This window comes from Poecile atricapillus, chromosome 2, assembly GCF_030490865.1.
Source record: "Poecile atricapillus isolate bPoeAtr1 chromosome 2, bPoeAtr1.hap1, whole genome shotgun sequence".
Classification (NCBI taxonomy): domain Eukaryota; kingdom Metazoa; phylum Chordata; class Aves; order Passeriformes; family Paridae; genus Poecile; species Poecile atricapillus.
In genome coordinates, this window is record NC_081250.1 from 51,778,033 (window position 1) to 51,791,191 (window position 13,159).

At 41.3% G+C, this 13,159-nt stretch overlaps 2 protein-coding genes across 6 annotated transcripts in view; one reads left to right on the forward strand and one right to left on the reverse strand.

The window, feature by feature from the left end:
- Nucleotides 1–6,147, forward strand: part of TPK1 (thiamin pyrophosphokinase 1) — a 296,432-nt gene extending 290,285 nt beyond the window's left edge. For all 4 annotated transcript variants that reach the window (XM_058832786.1, XM_058832787.1, XM_058832788.1 and 1 more), the window contains one exon: nucleotides 4,668–6,147. In XM_058832786.1, coding sequence (XP_058688769.1) covers nucleotides 4,668–4,786 — 119 coding nt within the window. In that variant the 3' untranslated portion in view covers nucleotides 4,787–6,147. The remainder of the gene's footprint in view (nucleotides 1–4,667) is intronic.
- Nucleotides 6,148–6,282: 135 nt separating this feature from the next.
- On the reverse strand, nucleotides 6,283–9,287 carry SEC61G (SEC61 translocon subunit gamma). 2 transcript variants are annotated; one of them, XM_058832791.1, is made up of 4 exons: nucleotides 9,148–9,287; nucleotides 8,316–8,415; nucleotides 7,232–7,334; nucleotides 6,283–6,388 (listed from the first exon to the last, which is right to left on the reverse strand). In XM_058832791.1, exons 2-4 carry the CDS (start codon nucleotides 8,407–8,409, stop codon nucleotides 6,379–6,381), a joined length of 207 nt encoding a protein of 68 aa, XP_058688774.1. In that variant the 5' UTR covers nucleotides 8,410–8,415; nucleotides 9,148–9,287; the 3' UTR covers nucleotides 6,283–6,378. The 2 variants fall into 2 exon arrangements, with proteins under 2 accessions (XP_058688774.1, XP_058688773.1); XM_058832790.1 differs by lacking the exon at nucleotides 9,148–9,287 and having other exon boundaries at nucleotides 8,316–8,436.
- Nucleotides 9,288–13,159: the final 3,872 nt, after the last annotated feature.

Here is a 13,159-nt window from a genome sequence, read left to right on the forward strand (position 1 = left end):
CCTACAAACTACTTGGGATTTTTATTTTTAAATAGCAAAATTAATGCTGCTGCTCTGCAGACACAGGGTGACCTGCAAAGTACTAGCTCATGCATTACTAATGCATCTCCACTTAAATGCAGATTTTTGCTCCTAACACAGAACTTCAGGGAAATCCTCTCCAGATAAACTGTAATAGGATACCAAATGGTGATTCAATATTTCACTTTAGCTTGTGTTTCAGCTTATTGATCTTAATTTTCTATCATTTTGATGCAGCATTTGCCTAGGGGGAAGAGAATTACATTCACTATAGTACAGCTTTTCATTAACAATTAATTATTTTAATATTCTCCACACCCATGCCAGAAGTGGCAATCTGGTTGTATTCCTTTCCTTGTTGCTGTTTTCATGGAAACCAGAAAGGTGTGACTTTACATATTTCAGGAAGTAATTGAGACACAGTTGTGAAAAGGAAGCATAGCATAAGTATCACAGTGTCTATGTGGGACATGCTTAACATGATAGCATTTTGTCCTTAGTCATTTGTAGTAACAGCAGTGAGACCCTGACACGATTTGGTTTTGACATATACAAGTTTAGGATGAAGTTTTTCTCTGCACATGCTTCCCTCAAGCATTGCTTAAGTGAAGCTTCTAAGATGTACATGAAACCTTGATTGATTATACTTTTTTAGATAGATAAGCTCTTTTTTCTGGACTGAACTTTTACGTGTCCTAAATAGTAAAATGGAACATGGAAATTATAAGTGTACTAGATCATGACTGCAATCACTAAGAGGAATTACCTGATGATGAGAAAGTTTTGGCAGCACTTGACATGATGACCTCCAATCTAGTTATAAGTAGGCAACACTATTTCTCTGTTTCCAGGCTGAAAGCAAGCAGCACAAGGATTGCAAACAGGTCTTGTGTACCAGTCACTCAAAAATAACTCCCTACTGTGGTAGAAGTATAAATAGGATGAGATTTTAAAACATATTTTTAGGTTTGTTTTTTTTTTAATTATTTATGTAACTTAATTACCTATAGGGTGCATTCTGTTAACATTTCCAAATGTTATTCTTGAGTTCGTAAGATTCATGTTGTTCATGCATACATAAGATTGATTCATGAATTTCCAAAATTTTACCTCCGAGATTAACATTTTTCATATGTCATCCTAGGATTTGTTTGTTTTTTGTTTTTTTTTAATTATCAGAGTAAGAGCAACAAAATAGTAGAAATTGCCAGTCATGGTTACTGAGATCTCTTCTGCCATGTAATTTGATCAGCAAAAACAGATGTCTAAGAAGTAGTGATCTTTGTGATTATGCTCCTTTGGGAAGCTCACCTACATGCCCTCAGTCTTCTTCTCTTAAATAATGTCCAACATTCTCAAACCCTGGCAGATAGAAACACCTCATCTAAACACAACAAAAACTGCTAGAGAAACGTTCCTCCACTACCCCATCAAAGTCAGTCCTCTCCATGCCCATGTTTAGGTCTGAGTAAGTGGTGTGCTGCAATCCATTAGACAAATATTTGTTACTGATAAGAACATAAGGCACACCATAAGAAACTGTCTTGTGACAGATTTCGTTGGTTGGGGAGTTTTGGGGAAGAGAGGGGGATATTGGTGGGGTTTTTTTCTCCTCCTCCAAAAAAAGGCAGGAACAGTATTTGATTTTAGTATTGAAATCCTTGCTGACTTGATAGATGGAGAGTAATGAAAAAATAGTATTGCTACAATGGAGGAGCCTGGGTATTTTTCTCATCAACAATGCATTATCAGTAAACACAGTTTTATTGGAACCAAAGCACCAAATAAAACTTCTAATGCTGGGGGGTATTTCAGTTCATCACTTATGGGCTTATCCAAATCAACCCTTTCAAGTTCTCACAAAAAACAAGAGACTGCGACTGGTCAAACAGAAAGCTTTTAATGATCCAAAATAAGATTTATTTTAAATAGAAAATTACAGAATTTCCAGGGGTTTTGAGATTTGGATTTTTTTTTTGTTTTAATCAGTGTGGAATCCTTTATTAAAATTTGATTTGGTACCAAATTATAGCAAAGCTATAAATACTAAATAGTAGAAAATAAAATGGTGGCTTCCTTTTGAATGTGTGTTTTGAAAAGTAATCTCAATAGCGAATATGGGTGTTGTAATAGGTTGGGGCTTTTTTCCCCCAAGACATAAGTTCTTGCTAAGACTTAACAAATAAGACTGAAATTCATTAAAAAAAAAAGGGATCAGGTGATTAGGTGTGAACTGATAAAATTTACAGCTTCTTCAATTTTGTAAACTTCCATCAGAATGCATGACACAGCAGAAAGTTTGCCTAGCAGCAGTAGGTTTGCATATCTTCTTATTTCTTTTACCAGCTCAAACCTAGGTTTTCACATTAATTACTGTTCATCTATTGAATGGAAAACATGCATTTTTAATTATGTTAGTTTAAATGTTCGCTGGTTGTGAAATCAAGTGCTTGGAATTGCTCCATTTGAGCCACATGAATCAGCAGTACTGGTTCATAGTTTTTGCATTTTTTTCATTTCAGCATTTCACACTGCGATCCTTGCCCACTAGAAAACCTGACAAAGATTAAAGGCTCCATCTAGTGGGCAAGAATTTTCTATTGAAAGAGGGGAAAAAAGGTTCTCGTTTTCATTTGATTTTATGCGCTGAGAAATATGGCTTTAGATTTTGTTTCATTAAGCTGCCATGTTGTTGTTAATTCTTGCCTTCTGCAGAGCCGTTATTTTATATGCAAAGCTGTGAAACATTAAGTATTATTCTGAGTCTTCAGCAAGAAGCAATAAATGATACTAAATGAGTGGGTTTATACAGCAGTTCACTAACAAAGTTCTTTCCCCCCACCCCCTTCGAGCTTCAATATGTTGTGACCAAAAGAAGGTAATTTGTGTGTCAGCAAATGTTCTAAATCATTTAAGCTTCTTTCCTACTTTAAACTGACTGGAAACATTCATAGCCTGACCACAGCACTTAACACAGTATTTTGGGAGTATTTTTACTCAGGGAACTCTACCCATGTGTTACCTCAGCATTAAATTACTTGTTTACCTGCAAATGGGGAAATCTGTGTTTTCTGGCAAGACACAACCCCTGTGGCCTCTGCTGTGTCTTCCAAAGGCAAACACCAAAACTCATTCATCCTGGCATTTGTCTAGGAGCCTGCCTGGTACTGCTGTGTCTGAAAGCATCCTGTCAGAATCTACCACCTTTATTTTAGCTACATATTTGATCTAGTACAGTAGTACTGGAGGGGGGTTTTCTTCTCTTTTTCCTGGATTTCTGCACTGCGTTGCAGTTGTGCTCCCAGGTCCTGAACTTCAAATGGCAGAACTCTTCCATTTGCAGTAGTGAAACTTGGGTGTTACTCTCTCATTCCAACAAATTCAGCTAGCTGAAACCTCCTCTTCAGTTCACTTCAAGCTGGTAACAAGCGTAGGAGCAGGAATAAGTAGCAGCAAGCACAGATTTGGCAGAAGAGACACTGAGCTAAATGTCTTGGCTTTTGTCTGAATGTCCTTCTTTTTAAAGCCATAGAACCTGGCAAGATCAGTTCTTCCTGCGCAGCTTCCAGCAAGGGGTAGACAGTGTAACATGCATTGTAGTAATGCACTACACCCAAGCTCACTATAGCCAGCATTCATATGCAACACTGGAAAATCCATCTCCTGTGCAAATCACAACATAAAGCTTAGGAAGTTTTGCACTCCTTTTGACCACAGGGAAATCTTCCTTTGCAGTGGGTCACTTAATAGCAAATACAGAAGATTTTTATTTTGATATCAATGCACAATTTGGCAATTCTGACAGGTCACACAGACTTGCTGATATTCCAGAACAATCCTCCCTAGCTGCAGCTCTTGTATGCTCCATGGAAAGGTTTTTCTGAGGTGCCAGTGGGTAAGAGCTGTCATTTGGCTTGTTTTACAGGCTAAAGCAAAAGATAGTATTAAGAGTTCTTACTCTGAACCTTTCTATGATCAAGGACTACCACAGAACTGAGTAGTTCTAGAGTGCCTTTGATGAAGTTGGCATATTTGCAACATGCAAATGATGCTATCTCAAAAAGGGGAGGAATGAAAGGCAGAACTTAAACTGCATGGTTTTTTTGTTAGAGTAATGGCCCTTGGTGTCTAATGTACACAAACACCTCACATGCAATAGAAGATGTTAAGCCCCTTAATTCAAAGTTGTTAAATAGTATCACTTTTAACAGCTGGGCTTTGCTCTAGAACTGTTCATGTTTTAAAAGATTATAGGCTTGTTGCTCAGCTAAAGTAAATCCCAAGTTTGGAACTACAGTAAGATCCTCTTTGTTTTACCTTAAATACCTCTTCTAGCACTAGTACTTGAACTGATCCTAATTAAATATAAATTTCCAGATGTGAAACTGAGGATTATCCAACAAACTGCTTTTGCAATAATCTGCTGTAAACTCAAACTGTTAATTTGGGGATTAATTTATTGCCTCTTCAGGTCATTGAAAAATCTCATACAAGCCTTCTAACTAGATAACTAGTTTATTTGGGTTAGATTAATTCAGCTACTTCTTTGTTCTTTGAGGGAGCAGTGATCTTTCAAAACAAATGCACTGATGTCCTTTTATAGTTCTCTACAACTATAAAATCGGTCTCTTCTTTTCTTTTCACAGCTAACCAGGTGCTGAAGTTTGGAACACTCGTCAGTACTTCCAACACCTATGACAACTCTGGGATTGTGACCATCGAGACAGACAAACCTTTGCTGTGGACAATGGCTATCAAGAGATGAGATCAGCTACAGCTGCCTTTTCTGATCTGACACAACTCAAATTACTATAAAATTTCACTGAATTAAGACAGTAAAGCTGCTGCAAGATACAAGCAGGCACTGGTTTTCTGTATTTAATGAAAAACAAGTCTGAAATAAAACTCACTTGAGATTGAATCAAAATTACTTGAAGTAATAGAGTACTTCATTCTGGTAACTCACACTACTTAATCAGAAGATGCATGAGCAGCCACTCAGTACAACCACAAACTGAAATGAATGTAAAGAAACTGATGCTGTTATCTGGTTAGTTGAGGCTACTTTTACAAAGTATTTTATTCCGATACAAAACTATTTTCCCCCTCCTGCCAAATGGAAATACAGTACCCAGTTGCACATATATAACTGTACTACAAGGTGATAGCACTAAAATTAGTTAAGCTCATTTTGCCGTCCTGCTTTGTAACATATGTAGATGCTGATGAAGATTTCTCAAGAATAGTAATTACATTTTTCTAATTAAGAAGCAAGTTGGTCTACTGAAGAAGCTTCAATTTTGCTGTAATACGAGTATCAGATGTCCCAGTATTGTTTTTAAAGTCTGTAATAGAAGTACATTATATCTTCTGCAAATACCAAAAGCTTACAGTAGCATTTTTGAAGTGAATTAAATGTTTCAATCCCAGTCTGAGGAGGAAGAGCACTGCACCTACCAGTTTTTGCAGGCTTAGTTCTTAAAATCAAAATATGCAGTCATTTAAAATAATGGAAACTTCCAGGTCAACACACAGGGGCCTTTACGATTTTATATACAGAATAGGATCCAAAATGGGTGTATATCCTATCCAACAGTGTGAGCAAGTTGTGGATTTGCTGAAGGACTGCTCAGTGTCTCTGACAACTAAATTATCCTCAAATGGTACATCCCAGTAATCAATTATGTTTGGATTTTTTAATTATGCCATCAGAATAAGGACTGGCACTTCAATTTCTTTGTTTGACAAGAGGTGTTTTTTTCCCTATCAAGTACATACTATAACCTAGTAGGAGTATGACTTCCAAATGCAGAAAGGAATTAGTGATAATTATGACAATTCCGGAAATTAGTGACAAGAACTCCCATACATTTTTACAACACCACTTGAAAGGACATGGAAATGCTGTTTTCTTGCAGTCTGCTTTTGCTGGAACAATGCTGTTCCAAAGCTTAATTTACTGCTTTGTAAACAGCTCCTGAAAAGAGGTCATACAGCTGTCCCCCTTGAAAGCTTTCAGTATTTGACTGGAAAAAATCTTAGGCAACCTCACTGGAATTCAACACTGACCCAGCTTCAAGCAGGACATTGGACTAGAGATCTTCCAAGCTTCCTTCCCACCTGAATGATTCTACTACAGTTAAAAGAAGTAACAAAACAAGTAAAACACACAACTACTATTACCAAAAAAAAAAAGCCTGTAAAGCCTGTAGACGGGTATGATCACATACACTTTAAAAAAGAAATAAGATGACAAGAATGTTTGAAAACCCAAACTAAGCTTTTTTAATATCAAACAAATGAAAGCTGTGAAATCATTGTAGCAGGTGTCACAACTGTCTTCTTCATGATGAACATTCAGCCACCTCTGTTGAGAGAACAAAGTAATCAGTTTCAACTAATGAAGTGTGATCAAGTGATCTCACTTGAAGTTTTACTTATCCTCCCAGCACTGCCTTGTTAGGACAACCATTACAGCTTATTTCCCATTTTCAAATGCTCCTTGCCTAGATGACCAACCACTCCTACAGGTATAAGGAAGTCACACATCATGGACACAGAATGGTCTTTAACCTTCTCCAGTGCTGGAGAGGGGATCACATCATCTCTGGAGAATACGAGGAGTTTTAACTGGTACTGTTAATATGTCAGTACCATGATGCCAGTCAACTTTAAGTTCAAATTTTTCATGATGTAACATTCATTCCAAAAGGGATTTTACACACAAAGAAATGTTTCAAACATGTCTAGCACTCAGTAAATGAAACAAGACCAACTTTGTTCTGTGCCCTGTCATCCTACAGCACACCCACTCAGTTTTCCTTAACTTACCATCCATCCATTTACTTTGGATACCCAAATTACAAACAGGAAACAATAAGAGTATATAAGATCCAAATAAGGTAAATGTTCTATGGTCAAACATACACTGAGGAACTGGAAATCAAAATATCTTATGTTCAGTTTTGAAGCAGAATACTCAGAAAAAAACTTAAGAACTATGGATCTAATACTTTTGCAGCAGGCTGAATTAACATAAAGTTCATTAACATTGTTCACAAAGTCCTTTGAATTGAGTAATACTTGTCATACTGCTAACATGTGAAATGCACAGACATTAAAACAACATGGGTCCCGTAGGGCACACTAATGTCCTGTTTAAAATTGAACAGGTGAAACTTTAGTGAAATTGAATGCCATATTCACTTACACAATTATATTGTTGATAGGGATATGGATCAATTTGACAAAGAAACCAATAAATCCCATTATCGCAAAGCCTATTGCTGTTGCCATGGCAATCTTCTGGAACTCTGCAAAAAACAAACAAAAAAATTTGTCAAGAAGTCTCATGCACAGCAGGCAGATGTGCACTGCAGTGACCAAAGGAGAGGTCTCTCTTCACAGAGCCATGTTAACACTGAAAACACTTGAAAATCTGCACAGATCCTGAGAAACAAATCCACTTTTTCAGAAGACTGGTAAGATTTTCAGAGAGAACATTTCCACAAAGAATGGGCGATCACAATCTTTTTTAAATAAGCAGAATCAAAAATAACCACAATGACAATTCATGGAACATTGATCCCATTATGCTTCCTTTACATCCCTACAAGCCCTGAAAGTAATCTCCAATACAGCGTCAAAAATGAAAAATCTGTATTTATGTCTGTCACAGAGGAACAGCACCGTAACACCCTACAAAAACTCGAGTACCTGGGTTTTTTTCAATTGCTTTAGGACAGCAACCATGAAGCTGACCAAGAAGGTCAACAGCCCCTCAGAAATTTGCCAGTCTGACAAGGAATGAAGTTCCTTATGGATCTCAATAGCAAACTTAAGTCACAGACCTGTTCACCCTGAGCACATGAATAAAGCACTGTAACTTTCAGTAAGGAGGACCAGTTGCATTCTGGTTTTATAGCTTCTCTCCAGGGCCTCTACTCAAAAACCTCCTCTTTCATACTCCCAGCCACGACATGGTTCCCGTCCCAATCAGGCAATGACTGACAACTGTGGAGAACTGAATTTCAGCTACCTAACCTCTCTCCCAAGGTGAATTTTAGGACCACTCACACTCCTATGTACATACCAGAAAAGAACATGCTCAAGTTTATTACAGCCTGAACCTTGAACACATTGACATCCAGACAACTAAAGCTCAAGTGTAAATCTCATATTAGCAACTGAGAAACATCCACAGCAAACGAATCAACAGAAGTGACAAATGGAAAGACACATGCCAAGCTACAAGATGAAGTAAGGATTGTGTTCTGGGCTTTTGTGTGCTTTACCTTTCCTGTCAGGCTTGGTGCATCTCTTAACAAGTCGTATGGAATCTTTTACAAACTGACGGCTGGGTTCCACAAACTGCATTACCTGATCCATGATTGCCTGCAAGGACAGACACATTTAGCATTGATGGTTCAACATATATACCGAAAACCAGAACTTTTCAATTACAGAAGTAGCAGTTACCTACAAAACTCGTTAAAGGCTTACAATATCCTAAAGTGTCATATTCCAACCTAAGATACTTCTACTTTGCAGGAAATGAAGACACTGTTTCAGCAAATAAACATGAGGGCCTATTTCTGATTGCAAAAGGAAAAAATATGGAAAATTGTGCCTTTCAGCTCAGAAGAAAACAACAGCTCCATCACAGTTTGGCTTTCAGCTTATGTCCTATGCCGTGTTTCTAAGACCACCAAAGGCGTCTAAATAGACCAAAGTCGCCGGTTTGAGGAGACCCCCACGCCAGAAGCTGCCGGGGGTTGGTGAGCACGGAGAGAACGCTGTGGCCGAGCCTTGTTCTCACCGCAGGCGTGTGCCGGCATTGCCACAGCAGGCAGGACACCCACCGGAGCGATTTGCCCCCATTAATCCATACGGACCCCCTGGCAGGAGGCTCCTGGCACGATGCCGGCCCCTCTCGCGTCCCCAGCGACTCCCTTCCCCCTCGCTCCGGCTGAGGGGCCCTGCCTGCCGCAGTCCCTGCAATCCCCCATCCCTGGCCCCATCCCAATCCCCGCTGCACAGCCCCCATCCCTGATCCTGGTCTCCCGGGGACAGCCGGGCCCCCCATCCCTGAACCCGGGGACAGCCGGGCCCCCGAGCCGCCCTCACCGCCGGCCGAGGGACACGTCGCACTGAGCGGCGGAGCGCGTGGCGTCACGGCGGCGGGCGGGGCGGGTTTTGGGTGGAAAATGAGGCTTTCTGAGGGCGGGGTTTTACTGGGATTGTTTTTTCCCCTTCCGGTTTCCGCCGCCTGTCGCTCCTCCCACTGTCGCCCGTCGGCCCCGGACACAGCCGTGAGGGCCGATCCGCCCCGGCAGCGCCTCTGCGGCCTCTGGCAGCGCGTTTGCTTTCCGTGCCCCTGGAGACTTGGGATCCGAGAGCGTTCTAGCGGGAAATAAAGGGAAGAAGGTGCCACTGTTCTCCCAGACAGACAGGGACAAGGATGAGAGAACACAGTCTCAAGCTGTGCTAGGGGAGGTTTAGGTTGGACTATAGGAGGAATTTCCTTCTCAAAAGGGTGATTAGATATTGGAATGGGCTGCCCAGGGAGCTGGTGGAGTCACTGTCCCTGAAGGTGTTTAAGGAAAGACTGGATGGGGCACTCAGTGCTGTGGTCTGGTTGTCAGGGTGATGTTAGGGCATGGGTTGGACTCGATCTCAGAGGTCTTTTTCTATCTAATTGATTCATTGATTCTCTGAAAATGCCTGTAACAAGTGCTGTTCGGTGAAGGGATGGCAAACAAAACAAAACAAAAAAAAACAGTGTAAAACTTGATCGTGCTGTGATTGCCCGTGAGCCAAAGGCCTGATGGTTTTCAGCAATGTCGGAGGCACTGGGAACTAAGGGAGTTCATCACCTTTGAAAACACAGGATTTTTCTTGCGTAGAGAAGTGAGCAGTGCTCAGGTGGGAAAGCTCCGTGCATTTCAGCAGCACAGGTGTAGCGTAGGACACCTCCTTGCATGAGGGGGAAAGAGGCTGTCACTGCCTAAGGACCTTCCCTGCTGCTTCATCATGTAATACATAAGGAAGAACATAGGCAAAATAAATTCACTTTTTTTATCCTTACTTTGCTTTTTATGTTATTGATTTTGCTCTAGAGCTCTGTCCCTAGTTGATGCCACCTTTGGGTTTATATTAAGTATCCAAATCTTATTTATTCATTAGACTGTGGAGTCTTTGCAGCCAGTTTAGCAAATGCTTTGCTGATCTTAACTCCCTGTTGCATCTAAGTGTGCACAAAATATTTTCTGGGCTTAAATTTTTGCTGACGGCCTTCATAACAGGTAAAGTACCATCACATCACAGTAGGGAAATCTTGGTCATTCCATGAGATTTTGGCAGCCACCTTCTTTGTCTCTGGCCACAGGGCAGGTCCCTCAGTATTACTGACCTCCTTCAGAGATGAGCTCTCTGCTTGGCATTGGAGGGTTATTGGCCTGAGGTCCTGTACAGGTTTTCTCCAGAACTCCACCTTTGGGTTGGATTTTGCTTTGAATGAAAATTCATTAGCACTGTTTCTCAGATGGGGCTGTAATTTTGGTGGCCAAATTCTCTGGACCTCTTCCATTCATACACCAGCACAGAAAGATTAGAGTGTCAGTCAGGCCTCCCACAGCAGATATGTGTATAATTTGGCTCTTGTCTTTGAGGCCGGTCTGAAGTCTGCCAGAATGGAAGGAAGAGGACAGGAAGATCCCTAAGGAAAGCAGCAAAGAGCCTGATAGCCATAGTACACAGTGTGTGGTGGGGCAGAGTAGATTGCTGAACCTTTGAATGAGAATCCACATGTAGAGACATTTTGGTGGGCTTTGTCTTATTTGGGTTTTTTCCCTTCAGTGTTACAGATAAATGCCAGAGATTGACCAACAGAGGAAACTCACATTTCCAGCTGTGCTGCATGAGGAGTCACCCCACAGTGGATGTAACCAAAAGGCACTGACTGGGAAAAAAATTAACCTGAAGAAAGAAGACATGGGTATGAAACAATTAATGACACAGTTTTCTGGTTGGATTAGCTATTTATTTTAAAAAGCATTTGCTGAAATAAAGCTTTGTTCCCCCAAAATTCTCTATTTTAAGTTGTTTTTCCTGGGGAGAAATGTTCTCGAGAAACATAGCACATCTTGCATGTCTTAACAATGTGGCTTTGTCATAAGTTTGTACTGTGGGTTCTCTAGGGTGGGGTGAAAGGTATCGATTGCCCTGTCTCAGCTTCCTTCACTCTGCCATGATGAGCTCTTTGCCTGCCAGGTTGCAAGTTTGGACTTCAGCAGCTTAGGAGAGAGGCAGAGTCCTGATTTATGCACAGAAAGCATTTGCTGTTCTCCTCACAGGATTTTCCAGCATTTATGGGTTTATTTGTGTCCTTGAACTAATATGTGGTTACTTAGACTTGGTCTTCATGGCAACTATGTTACTGTTCTATATATATTTTCAAAGAGCCTTCTGCACTTAGGAAGATAGGGGAAGGTTTCCATCTCCTCGGCATGTGCATTTTTTTTTCATTGAAAGCCATACTGCTACTAGGGTGTTTTGTTTCTACTTCTTTATGGTTCTTGCAAGATTGGGGAAGAAAGTGGAGTACTTGCACAGGTGAACTTTCATGGCAGTTTTTCAAGTCTGCTTTTATGGCAACATCTAAGCAATACATAACCATTCCCTCAACAGTAAAAAAGACCATTTTTATCCTATGCAGTATGTGCTAGTGCTGATTTGCTTCTGAATGTCGCATAAACTGGAGCCACATTGCTGGGGGGAGGCAGGGGTGGGTAGAGAAGGTTTTCATCCTCTCTGTGTTCCAAGGATGAGAGAGACTTCTTTTGATGACAGCTTTACTTTGCATATTTGCACAGTTTGGTTTGTAGTTTGTTCTCGTCCTTTTGAGGACATGCTAGATAAATATCTGCTTTTAACAATGGGCACATCAGACCCATTGACATCCATGCCCCTGGATCAGGACACACACGTGGAGAGTGAGATCAGCCTCCTCTTTAGCCTCTCCCATTCCATGCTGCCCACCTTGCACAGCACAGATCCCACTGCAGCCTGCAGAACATGGTGGGATGGCAGGAGCCAGAGAGCTGCCGGAAGCTGCAGCAAACATAATTTTGGGATCAGCTGAGAGGAGAAAAGACACAGACTTCAGTATGAGAGGCAGCTCAGCTTCTGTATGGTGGGATGGCATATGTGTTGTCCCCAAGTGGTTGTGGGAAGGACAGAGCAGTAGCTCTGTCTGAACAGGTCTCCAAGCTTCTCTGTTCCCCTGTGGGAACCCCCACATTTTTCCTACCCTGAGTCTGCTCCAGTCCCAGGCAGGTCCTGCTCAAGTTCCCATGAGGCTGGTGCTGCCTGGCCTCAGCAGCAGCTCGATAGCAGGGGCAGCTCTGCTAGTACCTGTAGTGGTCTTGGCAGGTTTCCTGTGGCTGCACAAAAAAGTAGTACTTTGGGATATGAAGTCTTGCTAAGCTATCTCCTTCCCATCCCAACCCATCCCATGATGGACAGCAGCTCGCCTGTAGGAAGAGCCAGAGGGATGAGTGGGTGAGCAGAAGGCACAGCCAGCGCTATGTCCAGGATCTCCATTCAGCATTTTAAATGGAGGAGGCAAAGCAAAACATTGGCTTATTCCCCAGGGTGATTTTTAGGAGGGATGGACTGTTTGAGCAAGAGCAGCATCTGGGGACAGTTTGACTTTCCTTTATGAATTTAAGGGGAAAATGGCTATCCAGAGTGACAGCAAAAGTGAAGAAAAATACTAAGGAAACTGGGAAGGTGGCCGCTTGTGGACTCATGTATGCAAGGAGGATGGGTCACTGCAGCCAGTGGGCATCTGATTATGCTCTGGGTCAGAAAACAGCAGAGAACAAAGACCACACAATAGCAGAGATTTACAGCCCAAACAAGGGAATAATGTAGAGAAGGAAGAGAGAGAGGAGAAAGCAAGGTGATGGTATGGGAAAGGTTAAGGGACATCCTTGTTGAACACTGCTGCAGGGAGCTGCCTTCTCAGATTTTCAGAGGGAGCAGCATAGTAGCTCCATTGATTGAAATCATGATAATGCTCTGTTGCTTGGCAGTCAGTGTTCTTGGATGACTAAATAACTATAAAATACAGTCT

Bases quoted from the DNA above. Each gene is read 5' to 3' on its own strand.
- SEC61G (XM_058832790.1), bottom strand. From the start codon at position 8,433: ATGTGTCTGTCCTTGCAGGCAATCATGGATCAGGTAATGCAGTTTGTG. The intron at 7,335-8,315 runs GTAAAGCACACA...TGTTTTTTGCAG, and splicing joins CACCAAGCCTGACAGGAAAG to AGTTCCAGAAGATTGCCATG.